Source organism: Neophocaena asiaeorientalis, unplaced genomic scaffold (assembly GCF_003031525.2).
Source record: "Neophocaena asiaeorientalis asiaeorientalis breed wild unplaced genomic scaffold, Neophocaena_asiaeorientalis_V1.1 scaffold523, whole genome shotgun sequence".
Lineage (NCBI taxonomy): Eukaryota > Metazoa > Chordata > Mammalia > Artiodactyla > Phocoenidae > Neophocaena > Neophocaena asiaeorientalis.
In genome coordinates, this window is record NW_020175436.1 from 45,032 (window position 1) to 72,682 (window position 27,651).

General features: G+C 41.6%; 2 protein-coding genes across 2 annotated transcripts in view; one reads left to right on the forward strand and one right to left on the reverse strand.

Moving 5' to 3' along the window:
• The window catches only part of LOC112415009 (BTB/POZ domain-containing protein KCTD9), a gene marked incomplete at its 3' end in the record, with an annotated part of 28,567 nt that extends 24,354 nt beyond the window's left edge, over positions 1–4,213 (reverse strand). The window contains exon 1 of the mRNA XM_024767766.1: positions 4,030–4,213. Within this exon, the coding sequence (XP_024623534.1) occupies positions 4,030–4,077 (48 nt within the window). The remainder of the gene's footprint in view (positions 1–4,029) is intronic.
• Positions 4,214–5,236: 1,023 nt separating this feature from the next.
• Positions 5,237–27,651, forward strand: part of CDCA2 (cell division cycle associated 2) — a 50,072-nt gene continuing 27,657 nt past the window's right edge. The window contains exons 1-7 of the mRNA XM_024767739.1: positions 5,237–5,317; positions 5,760–5,823; positions 5,916–6,089; positions 7,181–7,326; positions 20,447–20,597; positions 22,015–22,211; positions 24,048–24,135. Of these exons, the coding sequence (XP_024623507.1) occupies positions 5,760–5,823; positions 5,916–6,089; positions 7,181–7,326; positions 20,447–20,597; positions 22,015–22,211; positions 24,048–24,135 (820 nt within the window). The 5' untranslated portion in view covers positions 5,237–5,317. The remainder of the gene's footprint in view (positions 5,318–5,759; positions 5,824–5,915; positions 6,090–7,180; positions 7,327–20,446; positions 20,598–22,014; positions 22,212–24,047; positions 24,136–27,651) is intronic.

Here is a 27,651-nt window from a genome sequence, read left to right on the forward strand (position 1 = left end):
CCCACTATATCTGCAGTGCCTGGCATGGTTCCTCCTCAAAGACAGAACTCAGTCTAAGTGTTGACTGAATGAATGAATAAGGTATACAAAAGGCCTAAAACTGGCACAGCACATTATTGAATATTCTCAATTTAAAAAAAAAAAAGCAACTTATGTCCAAGATGTACGGAAACTTTGAATTTACATCGGGTTGCTCAAAAGCCACTCACTACATTCAGAGATCTAAGTTCTCATTTCATATTCCTCGATGCCAACTATTACACAGAATGTTAAAAGGAGAACAACGGGAATTCTGAGGCATATGGAGAGAGGATGAAAAGGTTCAAACCCGACTCTTCTGGAGCAACTTAAACAAACTAAAATGTAAAGATCCCCTTTTTTTCAGAAATATGGCCTTCAAATGTTTTTCACTATGTACCCCTTAAGTAAAACGTTTTTGGGCATGGCCTCAAACATTTGTATACTTATTTACTTATTTATAAAGTATATACCACTGTCAGGAAGAATATAATTTCCCAAATGATAAGAGGACTTTTACTGACTCAAGACGATGAGTAAACCAGTAAAAATCCTGTAAATATTTATCATTAAGCTTAGTGAACTCCTGCCAAATTCAAGGTTGACTTTACACATTAAAAGAAAAAGAAAAAAGAAAATCTGAAACTGTCTTTGTGTGCTGGAAAGTACTCTGAAATATCTTGCTAATTGAGATGACCTCATCCTATGATTGGCTAATATCTCAAAGAACGATATACACTTGGGGAGCAATTTACTGTTAATAGCAGTTATTAAATAGGACTTCAAATAGTCTTCTTTAAAATTTGGCACTTTTTGCCCTCTTCTCTGATCTATAAATCCACTGTTTTTTTTTTTTTAAAGATTGGCATTTTCATTTATAAATTTGTTTATTTATTTATTTATTGGGTTGTGTTGGATCTTCATTGCTGTGTGCAGGCTTCCTCTAGTTGAAGCGAGCACGGGCTTCTCATTGCGGTGGCTTCTCTTGTTGTGGAGCACGGGCTCTAGGCGCGTGGGCTCAGTAGTTGTGGCGCACGGGCTTAGTTGCTCCGTGGCATGTGGGATCTTCCCCGACCAGGGCTCGAACCCGTGTCCCCTGCATTGGCAGGCAGATTCTTAACCCCTTTGCGCCACCACGGAAGTCCCTGTTTTTTGTTTTTTTTTTTAATCTGAGAGTTTATATTAGAAGTGGCAGCCCTGCCATTTCTCATGGCTTACTTGTGCTTGCCTAGTTAGTATTGTCTTCGATCTGCATCTTATTTGAAGGAATCTTGTCAAGCCACTTGGCATTTTGGTGACGGTTAATTTAGTGAAAACGGTATAATACACATCTTAACCTGGCACACGTAAGCTTCACCATATCACAATATGCCAAAGGGAACCAACCGGTGAAGAAGCGACTGTCAGCTTTTCCCATGTGAACGTCCGGCCTCCTCTCAGAAGACCTGAGACCAGCTGACATTCTCAGTCATTAAAAGTACCTGTGTCGGGCTTCCCTGGTGGCGCAGTGGCTGCGAGTCCGCCTGCTGATGCAGGGGACACGGGTTCATGCCCCGGGCCGGGAAGATCCCACATGCCGCGGAGCGGCTGGGCCCGTGAGCCATGGCCGCTGAGCCTGCACATCCAGAGCCTGTGCTCCGCAATTCCAGATTGGACAAACCAAGTCTTAATATAATTTTATATCTTTAAGTAAAAGATATAAATAAAAGGTGTAATATTTCTTCTTAAACTCTACTGGATCCTCTTGCACGCCCCCTGTGGTGGACCCTCTCACTCTGGAAAGCACTGGAAAGCACTGAAGCCCCCTCTTCAAAGCATTTAGTAGTCACACTTATGTTTACTCAATGTACAGAAAAGTCAAAAGTCTATGATGTAGTCCCCTGCTGTGACTCTGTGTCTTCCTAACCCCAAGCTTCAGGGCCCAGGCTGGCAACCACTGAACAAGCTTTAAAGGAGGGAAACTTATTTGAAAAAGACAGGCATTACTCTTATGGCCAGGAAACAAAAACAGAGGCTAGGTAAACAAGGAAATGATGAAAGTGACACAGACATTCCAACCGGTGGATAGGAAACCAAACTCTATCTCCTTGTAGTGCTTTGTTTCAGCTCCATGAAAAATCATGTCAAGATCATGCCAACCCTGACAAATACAGTGACTATTTATACAGAAAATACATGTTATGTATTATTCTGCTCTCTTTGGTCAAATAAGAGTAATTATAATATTATTTTTTTAATCAGCTTAAGGGAGAGGAGAGGAAACACTGACAAGTTTGGCACAGAATGTTTTCCGGTTAAGTAGCAAGGATTATGGCATGACTTATTTTTAATATTGAATCATACTGGTATTCTCTAGTTTGGGTTTTTATAATCTTTGTAACATAAACACATTTAACTATTTGAGTTTTTTCCAATTCTCTAGCAAAATATTTTTAAAGCAAATAAAATCAAATCCAAAAACCTAACCTAGGGCTTCCCTGGTGGCGCAGTGGTTGGGAGTCCGCCTGCCGATGCAGGGGACACGGGTTCGTGCCGCGGTCCGGGAAGATCCCACATGCCGCGGAGTGGCTGGGCCCGTGAACCATGGCCGCTGAGCCTGAGCGTCTGGAGCCTGTGCTCCGCAACGGGAGAGGCTACAACAGCAAGGCCCGCGTACCGCAAAAAAACAAAACAAAACAAAACAAAACCTAACCTAGTCAAAAGTAAGTAGCTTTCAGAAAAAAGCCACCTTATTAAAAATATGGCAAGACTAAGCCAGCCAACTTTTGACAAGAACAAAATTCAGTAGTTTCAGAAGAAACAGTTAAATATTTATGGCTGGGTCTAAACATGTTGTCTTCCATGGAATAACAGAAGAGATGTTAAATAAAAGGGTCAATGAGAGATCTACTGCAATTGTAACTTTGGATCTACTAAATCTTTCTTCCCGTAACAATATGTTTTAGATTATGAGTAGTAATCAACAGACAAAACAGGTACAGAAAAAGTTTAAAAGGGTCAGAAATAATGTGAATCTTGGGAAGCCTATTTTGAGGCAGCATTTGTGAAAATTCAAGAACTTGAATTTATTATGCCAGTTCTGTTTTTATATGAGCATTAAATCTCTAAAACCAGAAGAACGCAACATTATAGTCAACACACTACAGTGCGGTTCAAATTTTTACAGCACGTTCACTCAAAACTGCAGAGTAGCTGGAAAGCCATTTTTTTAAACCGTGGCACAATTACGCTATTTAAAAATGTGCAATGTTTCCAAAAGATGCAGGAAACAAACCATTCTGGCTAATGAAACAGGGAGCCCAATCTATCTTCATCTCAGACTCACAAGGCTTAATTATTTCTAAACGTCATTTAGCCACACCATAAACGTCTGCCTTAAACAGTCAAATTTTCCAAAGAAGCCGAACTTTCATGGGTGGGGCAAGAGGCTGAGAAGGAACAGGATTCATGTTGGCTTACTCCAGCGCTGGAAAAATATTTAGCACCACACGCTCAACAAAGGCCTAACACAGCAAAGAGCAATGTCCAATCAATCCATTTTGGTCTATTGTCCTAGTCCTCTACGGAACTAAAATACTGCGAAAGACTAAAGCGAGTACAAAAGTTTGACGGCGGCGGGGCTTGGGGCTCCTAAAGGGGGGGAGGGAGGGGGACTATCAAGAAAATGTCACCAATTTTCCATCCGTCTATTGGCCCTAGGATGGGAGAGTGTTTTACTCATCCACGGAGAGAAAGAGTTGAAATTCTTTTCACCTGATCAACCTTACACGCCTTAGTCGTTACGGCCACTTTCTGGAGCAGACCATTACTCAGCACGAAGGTGGGAACCGGCGCCTTCTGTAGCCAGGGGTGGGGGGCAGCGGGAGACGCCCCCCACCCCGGCGCACGCCCACCTCCCCGCTCCCAGCCCCTCTCCCCAACTTCAGCCCTCAGCCCTGTGCGCCCGCTCCGCACTCCGCTGCCCTCGCCCCCAGCAGCCGGGCCCGCCTCGCCTCCTCCCGACCCCCTTACCTTTCCATTCTTGGGGCTGCCGTTAAGGAACAGGGTCACCCGCCTCATCGCGCTGCCCCCACTGGGTCCTGAGTGAGTCGCCACCCTCCCACCTGGCTCTCCTCCCACCTTTTTCTTTTCCCGCCCTTCCCCTCCCTCCACCCACTCGGACTCTCCTCCCTTCGCCACCTTCCTTCCCTTACAGACACACACACAGACACACACACACACACACACACACACACACACAGACACACACACAGGCACGCACTCTCCTACCCACACCCCAAGGTTGGCGGGTCCTCCTTCCCACCCCGCCCCTGGGCTCCTCAGTCAGCCTGGGGCCCTTCCCCCACCTATCCCAGACTGACTCTAAGCTCCGCCAATCAGCGGGCAGCGCCGGCCAAAATTCAGCCAATCATCGCCCTGCACTGGGTGGGCTCTAACTAACCCAGCCCAGGTGGAAGGAGGGAAGAGAGGCTGCAGTCTAGCCGACGGGGAAGGATTCTCAGCCAATCAGAGCTGAACCTGGAGCCGAACGGCGGCTCAAAGCGTTACTGAGCAGGCGCATAGCCAACACCAGGTAGAGCTTATCTGCATACGGAGGCGGGGCTTGAGGGAAGAGGCAGAGCGCTGGAAGTGATCCACAACCACTCAGAGCCTCCCAACTTTAACCCCTCCCACTCGCTCAACCCACCGAGGAAACGGCTGCGGTCGGGACTGGCTGATTGGGTAAGAGCCAGCCCGTCGTTCTGTCAGGATTGGTTCAATGATTCTTTTCGAAGTTCGCAGCATCCAATCGAAAGGCCGGGGACGGAACCAAACGGCTAACTAGATAATTCCTCCGCGAGGCTCTCACAGAAAATAGTTCCCGGGGACGCAGGTCAGCAGTGGAGCTCACTGGACAGTGTGTCAACTGCGGCTAGCGGTGGTGTTTCTCCGAGCCCACGAAGCCACTCCTGTTCCTGGGAAGGCGAGGTAGAGGTCTGGGAGAGTTCGGTGCGCGCGCGCACACGTGCGAGTGGCGTGGGCGTAGAGATTCTCAGAGTAACGCCGGGACGCCGAGGAGGCGGGGCCGGCGATTTGAATCGGGCGGCGGGCCGCGGCCGGGCGGAGGGGAGGGTATAGGAAACGCCGGCTGTGGGGTCTGGGGGTCGGCGGCCGGGGACCAGGTAGCCCCCCGCGGCTGGCTTGGCGGCCGACAGTTACTTTCTTGAGCGAGCCCATCAGGACCAGAGAGCCGAGGTCTAGAAGGCACGACAGCCACGACACTCATCGGCGGAGTGTTCAAAGTAAACCCGAGAGGGAGGTAAGGCAAGCGGCCTGTTTGGGAGTTCCGAGACAGTAGTGGCGCAGAGCTGTTTCTTCGACGTGTTTCTCAGAAGTGTGTTCTACTGGATCACCCGCCTGCTTTTTAAAATGCAGATTTCTGGGGCCCAGCCAGACCTCCTGAATTAGAATTTTTGGGAATCCGCAAAGCCGCTTCTCCAACCGGAGAAGCCTAGATGATTCTGATGTTCGCTAAGGTTGGAAAGCCTTGGCTTTATTGTATGGGATCTGTTTTGTTTCATCCCGAACAGCAGTTTCCTCCATTTCTCTTTAATTTGAGCTCCAAAAGTAGTCTCTTGTCATCCGTTTTCGTGCCAGTATAGGTTGTATTAGAATTCAGTCTTGAAAGAGGATCTCGATCAAATCACATTAAATTTGGAGGTGGGCTTATTTTTCTTTTTTCATTCTTCTCTCTTTTTTAGATGGATGATAGTTCAAAAGACAGCAAGCCCCTTGAAACCAAGGAGTCTGCTATTAATAACGCTGGTATGTAGTGACCTGTTGTTTCTTTGTGAAACTTAAGGCTTAGGTGTTTATCTTGATAATGATGTTTAGACCCTACATGTTGTCTGTTTCAGAAGATACCTCTTTCATTTTGGGAAATGGGAAGCTTGTAACTCCTCACAAGCCTGCAGCTGAAGTGACTCCTAATCGTTGCATGTCAGATGCTTTTCAATCACCTTTGAACTTTTCCACAGTAACTGTGGAGCAATTGGGAATTACACCTGAAAGTTTTGTAAAGAACTCTTCAGGTAAGAGATGTTCTTCTTCTATTGCAGTGCCTTTAAAAGTTGAAAAATTAAACTCTATTTTGTTCACTTACCCTGTCTATCTTACTACTTTATCTAAATTGATTGACTCTCAGACTTGCTGGATCAGGGAGATCAGGGTCCCAGGGCACCCAGCATGGTACTGTTCCTAAGTCACAGCTGCGCTCCAGGCCCAAACTGGAAAAGGACATGTGTGCGAGTCACTCTTTGACCCGACACACGGGATACAGGAGTGTGTATGTGAAAATAGTAATACATTTTATGGTCATGTATGGTAAAAATGAGAGAAAGTTGAAGGACAATTAAGAAAATATGACATTGAAAGACTGGGGCATACCTCTTTCAAAATCTCAAACAGAAAAGTGACTCAGGCTAATCTCCTTTATGGAGTAGAAATGAAATTCACCTGTGAAGTCTGATTTAGCTGAAGAAACAAATAATGGGAATGGAATTAGAGAATAGAATTTAGAAATGGAGGGTAATGGGGGACTTGAAAATCAGGGGGCACTAGACTAGTAATACCTGATGGAGACAAGACCGAAGTGGATGCCAACCTGTGTTCCCTTCTCAAGAACATCATTCTTAGACCTTTAAAAAGCTAAACTGGTTGGAATTCAGGGTAGTGTGCTGAAGGTAGACAGGTATCTAAGAGAAACAAATTATTGTGAACAATTGAGGACATGAGAGTGTGTGCCTGGGAGGAGATCGTCCTTGGGGATCAGAAAAAGAGAAATTTTTAGTCCAAAGCAATCCATTACCAACTCTGTGCAGGAAATAAGAAACAAAAATGACACCTGTTAATTCAAATGTATTCATGCATTTGTTCCACAACTTTTTGATAAACGCCTGCTATGTGCTAAGCACCGCTCCAGGGCATGGCATAAATCAATAGACAGAACAAAGGTACCCACCCATCTGATAATGTGTGCACAATTTTGCCTGTACTCTTCCATTTAGATCCCTGTACGATGCGTTCATCATATTCTCTCTCAGGCTGGTGGATCATGGGTATTCAGGGCATGATTACTGATTGCCTTGTTGTGTTCCAACTTACAAAAGAGTTTTTATTATAGGAAAGTCATCATCCTACCTTAAAAAATCCAGACGACGCTCTACAGTTGGTGTTCGGGGCTCTCCGGAAACAAACCATCTAATTCGTTTCATTGCCCAGCAGCGGAATTTAAAGAATGCTTCTTTGACCAAGAATTCCCCTTATCAGGTATGGTTTTCTTTTTTAAGTTCCGTCATGAATTCTTCTAGGGGGATGTTTTGCTCTGTTAGAAAGCTTTTGTACAGTGTTGGTACTCTCCAGTGCCCCTCATCTGTTTTGGATCTGGAGAGAGAATATTTTCTCTGTCTTACAGAGATTGTGTGCTTAGTTTAAATGTTGATGTTGAGCATGGATCTATTAAAGGTTATGAGATCCTGGATAGAAATGGTGTTCTGGAGGCGCTTTCTGTTTTATTTTGCACATTTTTGTCTAGTTCATGTCTGTTTTTCTCTAATGAGGTGAGGCAGTGTTTTCCGACCTTTTTGTTTTAATATTTTGTCTGTAAGTGTCTAATACTTTTGTGACTACTGTGTGTTGACATGTAGGGGCAAGAGTTCCCCACACCCCCACCAAAATGTATTTGGGATAACCTTGTGGAAAGGAGCGAAGTGTTTGTTGATGGGGAAGTATTTAGATATTTTTGCAGATTTTTATCAGAATAATACATGCTTCTAAAAAAGTCAAATAGTACAAGACTTGCTATGAAAGACAGTCCCGGGCTTGCCCTTCTTTGGCTCCTTTGGCTCTTTTGGTATGGGCCTTCCTATTTTAAAAGGTACTTTTATTGCCACTTCTTTATTTTTCGTTTTAGACCCTGTGTATACATGAGGCTGTTTAGTGCAGTGCAGGGCTTCTCAGAAATTATCTGCAGATTCCTGGGAATACCTGAGTCCCATCCAAGAGGTCCATGAGGTCAAACTATTTGTTGAAACAGCACTAAGGTGTTATTTGCCCTTTTTCACTGTGTTGATGTTTGCACTCATGGTATAAGAGCAGTGGTGGTTAAAACTGATGGCATCAAGCAATCATTTTACCTTCAACCCTGTTCATTGTTTACAGAAAACAATAATAAGGCCAGTTTCACTTAACATCCTTGATGAAGCAATAAAAATTACACATTTTATTAATTTTCAACCCTGGAATATTGTGTGTGATGAAATGGGAAGTAGACACCAGGCATTTCCAAAGTATATACCAAAGTGTGGTTAATGTTTCCAGAAAAGTTATGGATATGATTGTTTGAGCTGTGAGTTGAACTAGCCACTTTTTCACGGAACATCGTGTTTATTTGAAAGAATGACTGACAGACATGGTTAGTCAGACTTGGGAACGTGGCTGGCTTTTTCTCAGAAATGAACAGTGAACCTGCCACTTCAAGGAAAGCCAGCTATTTCTTACCAATGAAAAAATTCGAGTTTTTGAGAGAAAATTAGAATTTTGGAAAACTTGTATTCACGACTGTGATCTTACTTGACAGCTTCCCAGTGGCTGCACTTTTCTGATGGATCAGTGGGGATATTAATGTGACGTCTGGATATTGCACAGTAAAATATGTTAACGTTTGGAAGGTACACATAACTGAGTGAACCAGTATTTTCTACACGACCAGTACATGCAAATTATACCCTCAAGTTGCAGGATAGGCCCATGGATTTTAACATAACAGAATATGAAAAGTTCATTGATAAGATTTCATATTTGACATTGCAACTAACGTTTAAGAAATCTTCATTGAATTTTGTGTTGCATTAAAGGATATCCACAATTCTGGAAAAGCTGTTGAAATATTCTTGATAGATATAACGAACGTGAACTAAGAGTATTCGGTGTGCTCAGTAATTCTTTAGGGTGTAAAAACTTATTGAGAACTGTGTTAGAGTATATGGGAACATGGCCTGTGGAGTTGTATTGTTGGCGTTTGATTCTAGGCTTTATTATTAGTTAATTGTGACTTTTGGCAAATTACTTGAATTTTCTGTTCCAGTTTCCTTATGTATAAAACAGGGGTGATAATAGTAGCAAGGGTTTTATGAGGTTGAATAAATTAATAGATATGAAGTACTTACAACTGTGCCTGGAACATGGTATGTTTTATGCTATCATTGTTGTTATTTCTGTGAAAAATGAGGATTTTGCTCTCACATCTCCTAGCCATAGCTGTCCTGACACTTTCCTCTTCCTGCCTTCCTACCAGTACAACCAGTTACAATTTGTGTTTAAATTAGGGTTTAGTATGTATTATCTAACCCTATAGATATTTTTCATGAATTGCCATATGGTGTGTTAGGGCCATATTTCCTTTCTTGCATGATTTTTGTTTTTCCCGTGATTAATAAGTACTTTTTTTTTTTGGTTTAGTCTTTTAATTTATCATGATGGACTATCTTTCACTGTGCGTTGTTGAGGACATTATAGTTTTGTTGAAGTTTTCTTCCATATTTCATGGGGTCTCATTTTGCTACCTAATTATTTTAGGTTCTGGCTCATTCTCAAATCTTTCTTCAGATGCCTGTGATCGTTGACTCTGTTCACATTTGAAGGTGCGACACTTTAAAAACTGACTGGGAGCTAACTGTGTGTGGTCTGGCTCTGTTGGCTAGTGGATTTCCATGTAGGACAGCAGGGCCACTTTTTCAGTGAAGGAACTCCCAAATATTAGAATCCTGTGGGTACTTTCTCTTTGGCAGATCTGTTTTCTTTGAGGGAATTCCTGGGGATGTAAACCTGAGCCCTAGAACCGTGGAAGGCAAATGGTGGAAAGTGGCTGGAAGGCATTGAGAAGACTTAGACAAACTGTTTTCAGTACAGGGCCTCCTATCCTTAGCTGTTTAGATTTCATAGAGTCCTAAAACATAAAGGTTCCCTCCAAAACATAAAGGTTCTTTGCTATTTGTGGAGAGATCTGTGGGTTCAAGTGCTACTGATACAGCTTCAACATTGCCCTGGACCCTTGTTTCAGACATATTGAATATCTGATGCTTTAGATAACCTGAGCCTTTCTGGGGGTCTCTAGCAAGTCCGCTTGTTTCCTGTTACGAGACCACCCTAAGGAGCCCCTGTCAGTTTCAGCTTTCTCTGGACTAAGTCAGTTTTTGTTTGGTGACATTCCATATCTGCTGTTGATTTTTCTCTTTTTTTTTTCTTAAGGATATACATACACATATGTACATAAACACATCCCCACACATATCATATGACTGTACTTATTAAAAGAATTGCTGGAATATATAGTTGTAGTATCTAGCATTGAGATATTCAAGAATGAAAACAAGAGTAGTGGAGGAAGGATGAGGGATATATATATTGCAAAATGATCACCGCACATAGTTACAAATTCTTTTTTCCCTGTGATGAGAACTGTTAAGATCTACTCTTTTAGCAACTTTCAAATATGCAATACAGTATTATTAATTATAGTCACCATGCTGTACATTATATCCATGACTTACTTATTTTATAACTGAAAGTTTATACCTCTTGACCCCCTTCACCTATTTTTTACACACTCCCAACAACCAGCCACCAATCTGTTCTCTGTATTTATGAGCTTGGTTTGACTTTTTTGTTTTCTTTTGTGTGTTTGTCTTAGATTCCACAGATAAGTGAGATCATACGGTATTTGTCTTTCTCTGACTGACTGACTTAGCGTAAGGCCCTTGAAGTCCAACATGTTGTTGCAAATGGCAAGGTTTCATTCTTATGGCCAAATAATATTCCATTGTGTGTATACCACAATTTCTTTATCCATTCATTCATCAAGCGACAATTAGGTTGTTTCTGTATCTTGGCTGTTGTAAATAATACTGTGTTGAACATGGGCGTACATATATCTTTTTGAGTTACTGTTTTCCTTTGATTAAGTACCCAGAAGTAGAGTTTCTGGATCATATAGTACTTCTTAATTTTTTGAGGAACCCCCATACCGTTCTCCATAGTGGCTGCACCAATTTGCATTCTGACCAACAGTGCACAAGGGTTCCCTTTTTTCCACATCTTCACCAACACTTGTTCTCTCTTGTGTTTTCAGTAATAGCCGTTCTGACAGGTATGAGGTGATATGTCATTACGGTTTTGATTTGCATTTTCCAGCTGATTAGTAATGCTGAGCACCTTTTCATGTACCTATTGACCATCTGTATGTCTTTGGAAAAATGCATATTCACATCCTCTGCCCATTTTTTTTTTTTTTTTGTGGTACGTGGGCCTCTCACTGCCGTGGCCTCTCCCGTTGCGGAGCACAGGCTCCGGACACGCAGGCTCAGCGTCCATGGCTCACGGGCCCAGCCGCTCCGCGGCATGTGGGATCTTCCCGGACCGGGGCGTGAACTCGCGTCCCCCGCATCAGCAGGCGGACTCCCAACAACTGCGCCACCAGGGAAGCCCCTCTGCCCATTTTTTAATCAGATTTGTTTTCTACTGTTGAGTTGAAATGAGTTCTTTTTATATTTTGGACATTAACCCCTTATCAGGCATATGATTTGCAAATTTCGTCCCGTTTGGTAGGTTGCCTTTTCATTTTGTTGATGATTCTCTGCTGTGCAGAAGCTTTTTAGTTTGGTATAGTCCCACTTGTTCGTTCTTGCTTTTGGTGCCTTTGCTTTTGGTGTCAAATCCAAAAAATCATCACCAAGACTTATGTCAAGTTGCTTATCACCTGTTTTCATCTAGGAGTTTTACAGTTTCAGGTCTTATGTTCAAATCTTTAATCCATTTTGTGTATGGTGTAAGATAGTGGTCCAGTTTCATTCTTTTTTGTGTCTGTTCAGTTTTCCCAACACCGTTTATAGAAGAGACTGTCCTTTTCTCATTGTATAGGCATACCCCCTTTTATTGTGCTTTACTTTATTGTGCTTTGCATTTTTAAAATAAATTTATTTATTTATTTTTGGCCGCATTGGGTCTTCATTTCTGCGCGCGGGCTTTCTCTAGTTGGGGCAGGCGGGGGCTGCTCTTCGCTGCAGTGCGTGGGCCTCTCACTGCAGCGGCCTCTCTTGTTGTGGAGCACGGGCTCTAGGCGCACGGGCTTCAGTAGTTGTGGTCTGCCGGCTCTAGAGCGCAGGCTCAGCAGTTGTGGCACACGGGCTTAGTTGCTCCACGGCATGTGGGATCTTCCCGGACCAGGGCTCGAACCCGTGTCCCCTGCATTGGCAGGCGGATTCTTAACTACTGCACCACCAGGGAAGACCTCCTTTTTTTTTTTTTTTTTTAACAAATTGAAGGTTTGTGGCTACCCTGCGTCAAGCAAGTCTACTGGCACCATTTTTCCAACAGTATTTGCTCACTTTGTATCTCTGTGTCACATTTTGGTAATTCTTGCAATATTTCAAACTTTTTCATTATTATCTTATTATATCATATCATTACTATTAAGGTGATCAGTGATATTTGATATTACTATTGTAGTTATTTTAGGGCGCCACGAACTGCACCCATATAAGATGTTAAACTTAATTGATAAATGCTGTGTGTGTGTGGGGGGGTGTGTGTGAGTGTGTGTGTGTGTGTATTCAAACTGCTCCACCACCTGCCATTCCCCCATCTCTCTCTCTCTCTCCTTAGGCCTTCCTATTCCCTGAGAATAACACTATTGAAATTAGGCCTCTAACTGTTCAAGTGAAAGGAAGAGTTGCACATCTCTCACTTTAAATCAAAAGCAAGAAATTATTAAGCTTAGTGGGGAAGGCATGTCAAAAGCTGAGATAGGCTGAAAGCTAGGCCTCTTGGCCAGTTAGCCAAGTTGTGAATGCAAAGGAAAAGCTCTCGAATGAAATTAAAAGTTCTACGCTAGTGAACACACGAATGATGAGAGAGCAAAACATTCTTATTGCAGATATGGAGAAAGTTTTAGTGGTCTGGATAGAAGATCAAACCAGCCACAACGTTCACTTAAGCCAGGGCCTAATCAAGAGTATGGCCCTAATTCTCTTCAGTTCTATGAAACCTGAGAGAGATGAGGAAGCTGCAGAAGAAAAGTTTGAAGCTAGCAGAGGTTGGCTCATGAGGTTTAAGGAAAGAAGCCGTCTCCATAACATAAAAGCAAGGTGAAGCAGCAAATTATCCAGGGGATAGATCTAGCTAAGATAATTAATGAAAGTGGCTACACTAAACAACAGATTTTCAATATAGATGAAATAGCTTTACATTGGAAAAAGATGCCATCTAGGGCTTCCATAACTAAAGAGTAGAAGTCAATGCCTGGCTTCAAAGCTTCAAGGACGGGCTGACTCTCTTGTTAAGGGCTAATGCTGCTGGTGACTTGAAGTTGAATTCAGTTTATTTACCATTCTGAAAATCCTAGGGCCCTTAAGAGTTTTGCCAAATCTATTCTGCCTGTGCTCTAAAAATGGAACAACAATGCCTGGATGATAGCATATCTGATTACAGTATGGTTTACGGAATATTTTAAGCCCTCTATTGAGACCTACTGCTCAGTAAAAAGGTTCCTTTCAAAATATTACTGCTCATTGACAGTGCACTTGGTCACCCAAGAGCTTTGATGGAGATGTACAATGTGATTCACGTTGTTTTCATGTGTGCTAACACAACATCTATTCTGCAGCCCATGGATCAAGGAATAATTTTGATTTTCAAGTCTTATTATTTAAGATATACATTTTGTAAGCCTATAGCTGCCATATATGGTGGTTCCTCTGGATCTGGGCAGAGTAAATTGAAAACATTCTGGAAAGGATTCATCGTTCTAGATGCCATTAAGGACATTCATGATTCATGGAAAGAGATCAGAGATCAAAATATCAACATTAATAAGAGTTTGGAAGAAGTTGATTCCAACCCTCATGGATGACTTTGTGGGACCCAAGACTTTGAGGGGTTCAAGGAAGTAACTGCAGATGTGGTAGAAATAGAGAATTAGAAATGGAGCCTGAAGATGTGACTGAATTGCTGCCATCTTATGATAAAACTTTTAAATGGATGAGGAGTTGCTTCTTACGGATGAGCAAAGAAAGTTTCTTGAGATGAAACCTATTCCTGGTAAAGATGCTTTGAAGACTGTTGAAATGATGACAAAGGATTTAGAATATTACATAAACATAGTTGATAAATCAGCTGCAGCATTTGAGAGGATTGGCGCTAATTCTGAAAGAAGTTCTCCTGTGGGTAAAATGGTGTCAGACAGCATTGCATGCTACAGAGAAATCGTTTGTGAAAGAAAGTCAATCTATGTGGCAAACTTCATTGTTGTCTTATTTTAGGAAATTGCCACACTCTAACTTAGAGCGGCCACCACCCTGATCAGTCTTTGAGGCAAGACCCTCCACCAGCAAAAAGATTGCTGCTCACTGAAGGCTCAGATGATGGTTAGCATTTTTTAGCAGTAAGGTTTTTTAATTAAGGTATGTACGCTGTTAGACATAATGCACTTGTGCACTTAATAGCATACAGTATGGTGTGAACATAACTTGTATATGCACTGGGAAACCGAAACATTTGTGACTTGCTTTACTGCAATACTCACTTTATTGTGGTGACCTGGAACCTAACCCACAGTATCTCCAAGTTATGCCTGTAGATTCTTGGTTCCTTTGTTGTAAATTAATGGAGCATATATGGGTTGGCTTATTTCTGGGCTCCCTATTCTCTTCCATTGACCTATGCATCTTTTTCTGTTTTGATTACTATAGTATTATAGTTTGAAATCAGGGTGCATGATGCCTCCAGCTTTGTTGTTCTTTCTCAAAATTGCTTTGGCTATTCAGGGCCTTTTGTGGTTCCATACAAGCTTTAGGATTGTTTGTTTCATTTCTGTGATAAATACTGTTGGAATTTAGACAGGGATTGCAGTGGATCTGTAGATTGCTTTGGGTAGTATGGACATTTTAACAATATTATTTCTTCCAGTCCATGAGCACAAAATATCTTTCCACTTATTTGTGTCTTTTTCAGTTCCTTTCATCAGTGTCTTATAGTTTTCAGGATGCACGTCTTTCAGTTCCTTGGTTAAACTTATTCCTAAGTGTTTTATTCTTTTTGATGAAGTTGTAAATGGGATTGTTCTCTTAATTTCTCTTTCTGATAATTCTTTATTTGGGTGTAGAAACACAACATTTTTGTATGCTTATTTTGTATTCTGCAATTTTACTGAATTTGTTTATTCTAGCAGTTTTTTGGTGTAGTCATTTTCTATATATAATATATATCTGCAAATAGTGACAGTTTTACTTTTCCCTTTCCAGTTTGCATGCCTTTTCTTTTCTTTTTCTTTCTTTCTTTCTTTTTTTTGCCTAATTGCTACTTCTTGATCTTTAAGTGTTATGGCATTAGTTATTGACTTCCCATTGTGTTCAGTGGAAAGTTAGCCCTCTTTCTTCCTCATACCTTTTATCGTAAATGTATGTATGCACTTCCCATCCTCTATAACTTCCCAATAGATTGGTTACATCAGTATTCGAATGTTTACATCATTGTGACCATGTATGTTATTCTGACCTGTTTTTCCTTATGCATTTGTCTTACTCTGTCCCTTTAACTCTTCCTAGACCCCCATGGCATCCCATTCCTATGCCTGTCCATCACAGCAAAGCTCCTTGAACAGCTATCTGTCCTGTCTAGCTCCACTTCCTTCCCTCCATTCTCTCTGCTGTAGCCACTCCAATTGGACTTTTGTTTCTACCACTCCGTTGAGAAGTCTCTTGTCACCATTGATCACAAATGGCCCGCATCTTGGCCAAGACAAAGATTAAGTCTAAGTTTGCATCCTACGCAACCTTGCCTCAGCTTTTGCCTGAGTTTAGCTACTCCCTCCTTGAAGCGCTTTCTTTGCTTTGTTTCTGGGATACCACACTGACCTGATTTTCTTCCTGTGTCACTGTCATCCGTTCCTGTGTTTCATTTGCTTATTCCAGGCCTTCCAGTTTTCCCCTCACAAATGCTTGAGCTCCCCAGGGCTCTCCTCTGCCCCCTTTTCTTTGCTTTCCTTAGGTAAACTAATCCTTTGCTATGGCTTTGAACATCATCTATAGGCTGATGACTCAAATGTCTAACATTGGCCCAGAGTTCTGTAGAGCTCCAGACTTAGATACCCAGTTGCCTATTCACCATCTGCCTTTGGGTGTTCCAGTAAGCATTTCGAGTGTTACACGGCCACAGCCAAACTCCAGGTTTCCATCCCCCACGAGATCCTCCGGTCCATTTCCTCATCTCAGTACACGCTGCCGTCCAGTCGCTCAGGCCAACAACCTACCAAATCTTCCTCGGTTCCTTCCTTTTTTTTTTTTCCTTTTCATCTCCCACATCCAACCCATTATTACCTTTTGGCTTCATTTCAGGAACCTGTCTGTAATTCCTCATGTCCCCCAGCTCCATTGCTACAACCCTAATGTGATTTCTACCTGAATCACCAGCTGCTTCTTCATAACTGGTCTCCTTATTTCCCTCCTTCCCTGGTCCGTCCACCATCCCACAGAGCAGTCAAAGAGACACTTTTAAAGAATGAATCAGATCATTCACTCTGCCTCTTAAAACCTTCCCGTGGCTTCCTGTTATGCCATGAATTAAACTCAAACTCCATCTTGAAGCCTTGAGTGCCCTCCCCGATCTGAGCCCTGCCTATCCCCATTCTCAGCTCGCCATCTCCTGCTGTTTTCTGGGCACGCGGGCCTTCTTCCTGCTGCATCCTCCTTCCATCTCAGGGCCTTTGCTCTTGTTCCGGCTTGTTCTTGCAGAATGCCTTCCTCCCCCAGTATCTTCCCTTAACTACCACTTTCTGTTTCAGTTCCAGCTCAGATGTTACTCCTGACAGAGCGCTGTCCTGACTCCAGTAAAGCAGCACTGTTATTGCTAAATCACACTCCTTTTTTTTGCAGTACGCGGGATCACCCCCCTTTTTTTTTTTTTTTGCCACACTCCTTTTTTACCTTCTCAGTGGCACCTCTTGTACCTGAAACTATATTAATATGTTTTAAGAGTTTCACTCTAGAATGTAATTTCCCCCTGTATCCTGAGCCCCTTGAATAGTTTCTGGTACGTGGGGAGAATATTGACTGACCGATATAATTCCTAAGACAAAAGCATCAAAAACGCAGTACGTTTTTGAATGCTTCCTTTAATTTTTGTATATGAACATTGTTCTCTTTCTCCGTCAGGAAACAGAGAAACAACAATTTTTTAAATAAATTTATTTATTTTTGGCTGTGTTGGGTCTTCGTTTCTGCGTGAGGGCTTTTTCTCTAGTTGCGGCGAGCCGGGGCCACTCTTCATCGCGGTGTGCGGGCCTCTCTTGTTGAGGAGCACAGGCTCCAGACGCGTAGGCTCAGTAGTTGTGTCTCACGGGCCTAGTTGCTCCGTGGCATGTGGGATCCTCCCAGACCAGGGCTCAAACCTGTGTCCCCTGCATTAGCAGGCAGATTCTCTACCACTGCACCACCAGGGAAGTCCAGAAACAATTTTGACTGGGGAACCTTTAATTTGTTTAAAGCAGTATTTCAAAATGCTCCAAACTCCTAGCACATTAAACCTAACCCTCCCATGTTCAAATATAAGTACAAAAAATACACATTCAACGTAAATTGTATGACTTTGGGATAAACCCTTTCTTTCTCTATATCTCAGTTAGGTAAGAGTTGACCACCAGCTTTTTATAAATGTTATGTGCTGTTTATGTCGTAAAGGTTTACATCATCAACCATATTTGAATTTTAAATGTGTTATTATGCAACAGAGTTTGCTTTATGAAGGTGTTTAACTGGGAATAGAATCCAGTGTGTGAGCAGATTCACCATCAAACATGGCTTCAAGATTTTAACTGATTTTTCTCCATATGGTATCTTAAAGGGAGGTAATTTTTTTACTTTACTTTCGCCTGTTAGCCTAATTTTTTAAATTGGTATAAGCTCCAAATCAGTGGAAATATGTTAGTCTAAATAATAAAGGGGGAAAAAAACCCTAGAGAACCTAACCAGTAATTTATTTTACAGGCGGCAGAACTATTAAACTGTATATTGCTTACGCTTGTCTGGCACTTCTATCCCTGCTAATACCAATTGAATTTGACCACTCTTTGGTTGAAATCCTGTTAGCAGAGTTTCCAGAGAGCTCCTGTGCTTAGACCATTTTTCAACTATTTGGCTTTGTAGTTTCAGTGAATGGCTAGCTTTTAGCTCTAAGGAAGTAAGCTCCCACGACATCAGGAAGATTTAGCTGGGGGGTGCCAGAGGGGAGAGGGTATATGTGGGTGGGTGTCTAAGCTACTTCAGAACATCTGTATATTGCTCTGGCCCCTGGGGAGAGGGTGTGTCTGGACTGAAATGAATAGAGACTAGATTGGATGGAACTAGTTATGCTGAGACCTACATGTGACAAAGGTGCCATGCAGATCATTTTCTAAGGATATTTTTGGAAAACTTTGGTAAAATTTCCAAATAGACAAGTTCTTCCTATCCCTTCTTCCTTAGCCCTGTCTCCAGGATTTGATGCTTTCTTGTGATCTCCGTATAGTCTGTCTCTCTCTCTCTCTTTTTGTCTTTTGTTGTTCTTATTGGGTAAACTCTTTGCTAACTGTACAGACATAAAATTCTTACTACTGATTTTAATTTTTATTTTGTATACAATTTTTAAAGGTTACACTCCATTTAGTTATTACAAAATATTGGCTATATTCCCTGTTTTGTTCAATACATCCTTGTAACGTGTCTTACATCCAATAGTTTGTACCTCCTATTCCCCCACCCCTATATTGCCCCACCCCAGCCCCATAACAGCTAGTTTGTTCTCTATATCTGTGAGTCTGTTTCTTTTGTGTTAGACATTCACTAGTTTATTGTGTTTTTTAGATTCCACATATAAGTGATATTATACAGTATTTGTCTTTCTCTGTCTGACTTATTTCACTTAGCATAATGCCCTCCAAGTCCATCTTTGTTGCTGCAAATGGCAAAATGTCATTCTTTTTTATGGCTGAGTAGTATTCCATTGTATACATATACCACATCTTCTTTATCTGTTGATGGGCACTTAGATTGCTTCCATATCTTGGCAATTATAAATAGTGCTGCGATGAACATTGGGGGTGCATGTATCTTTTTGAATTATTGTTTTTGTTTTTTTCAGGTGTATATCCAGGAGTAGAATTGCTGGGTTATATGGTAGTTCTATTTTTAGTTTTTTGAGAAACCTCCATACTGTTCTCCACAGCGGCTGCATCAATTCACATTCCCATCAACAGTGTATGAGGGTTCCCTTTTCTCCACATCCTCACTGATGTTTGTTATTTGTGGTCTTTTTTTTCTTTTTTTTTGCGGTACGCGGGCCTCTCGCTGTTGTGGCCTCTCCCGCTGCGGAGCACAGGCTCCGGACGCGCAGGCTCAGCGGCCATGGCTCACGGGCCCAGCCGCTCCACGGCATGTGGGATCTTCCCGGACTGGGGCACGAACCCGTGTCCCCTGCATGGACTCTCAACCACTGTGCCACCAGGGAAGCCCTGTGGTCTTTTTTTTTTTGGCCATGCCACAGGGCATGCAGGATCTTAGTTCCCAGATCAGGGATTGAACCCACACCCCCTGTGTTGGAAGTCCAGGGTCTTAACCACTGGACCACCAGGGAAGTCCCTATTTGTGGTCTTTTTGGTGATAGCATCCTGACAGTTGTGAGGTGATATCTCATTGTGGTTTTGATTTGCATTTTCCTGATGATTAGCGATGTTGAGCATCTTTTCATGTGCCTACTGGCCATCTGCATTTCTTCTTTGGAAAAATGTCTGTTCAGTTCTTCTGCCCATTTTTTAAGGGATTAATATCCAACATATGTAAACAACTCGTACAGCTCAACATCCATATAGTCTCTTAAACTGGCCTCTCAAACATTTTGTGTGGAACCTCTTTCCCTTTCACATTTGATTCGCTGAGGCTATCTCAGGTTATGGACTCTCAGTTATAAAAGAGCATCCTTAACCACCCCTCCCCCCACCCCCAGAAAGAATCCTTTTAAAGATTGTCAAGCCCTCAAATAATTGGGATGTGTTTTGTCTGGGTGCCTTTTTAAAGTGCTTTCCATCTCCTCCAGATTTCTCCTGTCTGGTCCATGGGCTTGTCAGTATCAGTACTGGCCAGCCTATAGCTCCACATTTATACTTCCCATGTAGCTATTGCTCTTTGCTCAGATTAAGGAGGAGAGAGGAGAAACGAAGACGATGGCTGTACACCGAATATTCAGACTAAGAGTGTGTGGTTCACGGGAGGAGAGGCTCTGCTCTATTAACTTATTACCTCTGCTCTTCGAAAAGCCTATCTTTGGTTTGATTTATAATGTCCTCTGTGCTTCTGTATTTTAACAGGGCAGCCCTGTTTTGTATCGAAATGTTCATTCTTTAAGAGAACAAATATCTGCCTTCCAGTCAGCTTTTCACTCCATAAAGGAAAATGAGAAAATGACTGACTGTCCTGAATTCTCAGAGATGGAAGGAGAGTTCAAGATCACAGGCTCAAGTGAGTAGAAAGAAGGGCTTTAGTATTTATTCAGACCATGCTCAGTATAAAGATTTAGTTCTACAGTCTTTTCTGAGTAGAGCTGTATTTTTCAATAGGGCCTACCATTTAAAATTTGGGACATTTCACACAAAAATCTGGATTTCTGGTTTCTCTTGAAAAAATATAATATCAAGCACTCCTGAGCCTATGTCTTACATATCCACATGGCCACAATTAAGTGCTAAGTGTTATAATGTCGAAGCCAGTGGGCTCATTTCATCTTTAGAATAGGGCACATGGTAGATTTGAGTGCACAAACCTTGATTTTTTAGAGGATTATTATTAAGTTTGGCAAGCATTTAAATGAATACCAAACTCCCAACTCTGATATTATAAACAGATATGTTCAGCCTGACATCTTAATAGCCTGCCATATTCTTTACCATAGCTTTTAGATTGTAATTTATTTGGTAATTTTTTTGTCACGTTTGATTTTTCCAATTGCAAAGCATTTCAAATACCAGAACTAGGGCTTCCCTGGTGGCGCAGTGGTTGGGGGTCCGCCTGCTGATGCAGGGGACACGGGTTCGTGCCCCGGTCCGGGGGGATCCCGCGTGCCGCGGAGCGGCTGGGCCCGTGAGCCATGGCCGCTGAGCCTGCACGTCCGGAGCCTGTGCTCCGCAACGGGAGAGGCCACAACAGTGAGAGGCCCGCGCACAGCAAATACCAGAACTAGACAAAATCTTGGTCTTGCTGTAACCACCATAACCCTAAGGTTCCAAATGGTTTTGTTTGCTTTCTTGAACTATCTTCAAGTACATTTCAACACCTCCTTGGGTGCAGGGCATTGTTACTCAAGACAAATCCAGTTCATCTACCTCTGCAGTACATGACCTGCTCCGATGTACTCATTTGTATTTGTAACTTACCTATTTTTCAGTTTTTATCTGAGCTTTTAAATATTTTATTTACATCATTACTAAAGTTCTGTAGACAATTAAATTCCCTTTTTGTACCTAGGAAGAACTGTGGCTGTATTTTTCATAAAATCATACACGGTCAAAGCAGAACCAATATTAGAACATAACCACATCCTTTAAAATGTTCAAAAGAAAAGGTTTCATTCTAAACTTAAAAATAGAATGAGATACTATATCAAAATTGCAAATGTATCTTGGAGTATCTTTGTACATTTTAAAGTCTGAAAAAAGTCAATTCTAATAATTAAATTTTTAGCAGTCATGTTCTTTTACTTTTCAGTTAGCTTTCCCTTTTGGAATAAAAAATGTACTACTAGAGTTTTCATTGATAAAGTATTTAGGCTCAAGCATTAAATTTTACTAAACTTAGGATGTACACAAGTTTCAAATGATGCTGTAAAATAAAATATTGAAGGCCTGTGTTGTTTTGTTTTTATTTTGTTTTGTGTACCTAGCCAAAAAGGAAAGTCTTGGTGAATGTCAACAGTGTGAGTTCCCTGCAAACTTGTCATCCAAGCGACAGAGAATATCCTCTCCGAGCAGCTCTGATGGAAACCTAACTGATGCCTTTGGTCTCCAGATACACAATGTCGCTGCTTATCCCAATACAGATAGACAGTGTGCTGTTGAAACTTCTGCAAATCTCTCTGAGGTAACTCACTTACTGGAAACATAGGAATATGAAGCTTTGGATTTCTGGCTAGTCACTTTTAGGACTGACTATCAAGGCCCTTTTGCAATTATAGTACTTATGTATATTGTATTGTGGTATTTTAGCTGGGTTTTAAATTGTGTGTGTGTGTGTGTGTGTGTGTGTGTGTGTGAGAGAGAGAGAGAGAGAGAGAAATTTCCTCCTTGCTGAATTTTTTTTGTGGTTGGTTGGCTTATTGGTTATTAGAGACAGTTTTGATTAACATGCTGCTTTTGATATGAAAAAGACTTTATGAAAAGAGGAAGCCCTCTGGTCTTCTATTATTTGAGGTATTGTTGTAGATACCAGTGGTCCAATGGTGAAAGTCACAGTCCTGCCCTTGAACAGCTTTTTGTCTGCTGGGGGAGACAGACATATGAGCACCTAATTTACACAGAACTGGTAAATGAGGCGAAGATGATACTTGGGCTCTACCCCTCAGGTCTGGAGGTCTGGCATTTCTGCCTTGCTGCCCCTCACTGGTTTAATACCTGCTGGAAAGCATGGTGCCATTTAGCAATTTCTCCCTTGTTCTCCCCACTGCGTTCAAGTAGCTGTAGGGATTTTTTTGTTCCTTATAACTACCTAGAGGCTGTCAACATCATCAAAAGATGATAACCAATGTGAACTAAATAATACTGTTAAGTGACCTCCCTGGCGGTCCAGTAGTTAAGACTCCTCGCTTCCACTGCAGGGCGCTCTTGTTCGATCCCTAGTTGGGGAACTAAGATCCCACGTGCTGCACGGAGCGGCCAAAAAAATGTATATAATAATAATAAATCATACTGTTGAGGACCCTTGACCTTCACACAAATGTAAATGGGGATCTAGTTCTCGCACGACCCTTAGTTCTGGTTTGATACAGCAGGTTTCTGTTTTTTTAGTGAGAGAAGACACCTAATGCCGGTAGAGTGGAAGCTTTTTTCCTGCACCTTCTCTGTCATGTAGATCCAGTACATGTCCTGTTGACCTTATCTGGACTGGCTTAATAAATGCTTGATGGTCATTAGGGTTGACCATCAGGGCCCCCGTGGGTTTCATATATATCTCAGAGTCGCTTATAATCTCCACTCCCTCTGCTCTATTCTAGTAGATATGGAATCATCATCTGACAATAATTTTTCTTATCAGAACTTCCATTAATTGTTGGCCATACACCATGATTTACAAGTGGTTTTTACATTAATATGAGTGTCTTTTTCTATCCTGGCCATTGATGGTTTTCCTTTTCTAGCTATTGATACCTTCTGTTGTTTGATTAGTCATTATATTTTTCTTTATTTTGAGAATTTCCTCTTTAAAGAAAGCGTTGGCTGGTCCGAATGCAGTGATGTTTACAATTAATTGATCACCGCCAGTTACAGATTTCTTTGTTCCTTCTTCAATCCCACTGCTTCACTTGACTAGCCTTAAAAAAAAAAAAAAATTTTTAAAAAAAAAAAAAAATTTTTAAAAAAAAAAAAAAATTTTTAAAAAAAAAAAAAAAAAAGAGAGAGAGAGGAAAAAAAGAAAGCAGTTAACATAGTTTTCTAGACTTCAAACAATAAGACAGCAAAAATGTGTCCTATAAACGTTTCCTAGAGAACTGAAAATTATTGGGTAGGATGTTTGGAGGTTCCTAATATAGAATTCCTATATACTCCCTTAAGAATTAACTAGATAATGAAGGCGATGGATTGATTGATTTAATATCAGATTTCCAGATAATCTATAATGCTTACTCAAATCTTTATAAAAATATCAGTAATCCTATAAGTAATAAAATTTAATACTTCTTTACTCTTATTTTTCTCCAAGAAATCTTCTGAATCTGGTTTAAATCTACAGTCTGGATGTTTAGTTGGAGAGTATCCTCTACTTTCAGAACTCACGGAGGCTTCAAGTGGTAAGTATTTCATTTTTCCTTAGTACATGTGCCCATTCGCCCATTGAAATGTTTGTTCAATAGACATTTATGCTTGGTTTACCTATGTGCTAACATTTGGGAAAACTAAAACCGTTTCTTACATTTTAGGAGCTCATGGTATATTAGAAATGCTTTAGAATTCTTGTTACGTGAGAGATGACATTTTCTTTTTTGAATTACTACCAATGAGAATTAGTGAAATATTTCCAAGCTGATAGAATGTATTACAAAGGATGGGATTATACCAATAGCTCATGCAGCTCAATATCAAAAAAAACAACAACCCTATCAAAAAATGTGTAGAAGACCTAAATAGACAGTTCTCCACAGAAGACATACAGATGGCCAGTAGGTACATGAAAAGATGTTCAACATCGCTAATTAGTAGAGAAATGCAAATCAAAACTACAATGAGGGCTTCCCTGGTGGCACAGTGGTTGAGAGTCCGCCTGCCGATGCAGGACACACGGGTTCATGCCCCGGTCCGGGAAGATCCCACATGCCGCGGAGCGGCTAGGCCCGTGAGCCATGGCCACTGAGCCTGCGCATCTGGAGCCTGTGCTCCACAACGGGAGAGGCCACGACAGTGAGGGGCCCGCGTACCGCAAAAAAAAAAAAACTACAATGAGGTATCACCTCACACCAGTCAGAATGGCCATCATCAAAAAGTTTACAAACAATAAATGCTGGAGAGGGTGTGGATAAAAGGGAACCCTCCTACATTGTTGGTGGGAATGTAAATTGGTGCAACTATGGAGAACAGTATGGAGGTTCCTTAAAAAACTAAAAATAGAGCTATCATGTGATCCAGCAGTTGCACTCCTGGACACCTCTGGACATATATCCAGAAAACACAAAAACTGTAATTTGAAAAGATTCAGGCACCCCAGTGTTCATAGCAGCACTATTTATAATAGCCAAGACATGGAAGCAACCTCAATGTCCATCAACAGATGAATAGATAAAGACGTGGTATATGTATACAATGAAATATTACACAACCATAAAAAAGAATGAAATAGGGCTTCCCTGGTGGCACAGTGGTTGAGAGTCCGCCTGCCGATGCAGGGGACATGGGTTCGTGCTCCGGTCCAGGAAGATCCCACATGCCACAGAGCGGCTGGGCCCGTGAGCTGTGGCCACTGAGCCTGCGTGTCCGGAGCCTGTGCTCCACAACGGGAGAGGCCACAACAGTGAGAGGCCCGCGTACTGCAAAAAAAAAAAAAAAAAAAGGATGGACCTGGAGATTATCATAAAGTCAGAAAGAGAAAGAAAAATACCATGTAATATCACTTATATGTGGAATCTAAAAAACTGATACAAATGAACTTATTAACAAAAACGAAAGATTCACAGTCATAGAAAACAAATGTATGGTTACCAAAGTGTAAAGGGGTGGGGGAAGGGATAAATTAGGAGCTTGGGATTAATAGATACGCAGTACTATATATAAAGTAGATAAACAACAGGGTCCTACTGTATAGCACAGGGAACTATATTCAATAGAAAAAGAAAGAATAGGATCTCTAAACATTTAACAAGTATGTTTTGTTAGAGAAAACACTACACATGATTTTTTTGGTTTTTAAGTGTGTGAAAAGGGACCGGCATTCAATATGCTTGTATTGAATGAAAGTCACCATAAAGTATTAGGTTTACTTTCAACATACCTGTGTCTTTATCTTTAAGTAAAACTCTTGTATATGTATAGCTGGCCCTTGCTTTTTTGTCAATCCTGAGAATTTCTGCCTTTTAATGGGCATATTTGGTGCATTAACCTTTCAAGTCATTATTGAAATGGTTTTATTTAAGTCTGCCATTTAAAAAAAATTTTATCCACACGGCTTGCAGAATCTTTGTTCCCTGACCAGGGATTGAACCCACTCCCTCAGCAGTGAAAGTGTGAAGTCCTAACCACTGGACCACCAGAGAATTCCCTAAATCTGCCATTTCTTTCATGTATTTTCTGTTCTATTTTTTGTTTTCCCTCCTCTCGTCTATTGGGCTTATTTGAAATTTTAGAAATCTATTTATCCATTACCTTCTAAACTATACCTCATTGCATCTTTTGTTTTTTTTGTTTTAATGGTTACTGTAAGGACTGTGGTATATACATCCTTAGATTTTCACAGCCTTCTTAGAGCTAATATTGTACAACTTCAGGTGAAATACAGAAACTTTACAAACTGTGCAGATCTACTACCTCTCCTCCCACCCATGTCTTTTATGGTCCTTTTACACTATAGATGTCATCTATACTATATTTATATTCATTTTAAACCCCACAAGATAAGGTTTTTTTGGTTTAAACAACCATGTGTATTGGGAAATATGTGTATATTGGAAATAGCCTCTTATAGTTACCTAGATAGGTACCATTTCTGGTGCTTTTCATTCCTTGCTGAAGATCTAAGTTTCTGTCTGGTATCATTTCCTTTCAACCCGAAAAAGAACTTCCTTCAGCATTTCTTGTGGTGCACATCTGCTCTGACTTCTAAATTTTAATCATGCGATAGATGGATGGATAGATGGGTCAGAGAGCAGGGTTATGAGTTTGTTACCTGGATGAAATAGGATGCTTTTGCCTTCAGCAATTCTTACCAATTCTCTTGCTTTACTCTCATGGGACTTTGTCTTAGGAGTGACATATTCTTTGACGGTGGTTATAGAATGTATGAAGTATGGTCATTAAAAACTGTCATAATACCTAACACCTCCCTGTACACTCTGTCTTCTTGGGAACATCACAACAAGGGCCAACGTATCCCATTTTAACACCCCTCTAGGCCCTAAGCAGGAACATTGTATAAGAGAGGAAAAGACAAATCTCCCATAGGTGGTGGGGCCTTGATTAAAGGAGTCTAGTGCTGGTTCCAGTGTTTTATTTTAAGCTGGTTATCTGGTGGCACCCCAGAGGTTATTATATCTCAGACGGTGCACCTTTAGGAAGAGGGAAGAGGTCTTATAAAGTGGGATACTTCAAAAACAAACACACACATAGAAAAAGAGCTCAGATTTCTGGCTACCAGAGGCCAGGGATGGGGGAAGGGGGAAGGGTGAATTGGAGGAAGGCAGGTAAAAGGTAAAGACTTCCAGTTATAAAATAAATAAGCACTAGGGATGTCATGTACAACATGATAAATATAATGAACACTGCTGAATGGTATATATGAAAGGTGTTAAGAGAGCAAATCCTGGGCTTCCCTGGTGGCCTAGTGGTTGAGAGTCCGCCTGCCAATGCAGGGGACACAGGTTTGTGCCCCGGTCTGGGAAGATCCCACATGCCGCGGAGCAGCTGGGCCCGTGAGCCGTGGCCACTGAGCCTGCGCGTCCGGAGCCTGTGCTCCGCAACGGGAGAGGCCACAGCAGTGAGAGGTCCGCGTACCGTAAAAAAAAAAAAAAAAAAAAAAAAGACAGAAACCAAGGGAGTGTTCAGACAAAATACAATACTGAGTTATGTCAAAAGGGCACAGGAGCCAACAGAAAGAGCTCCAG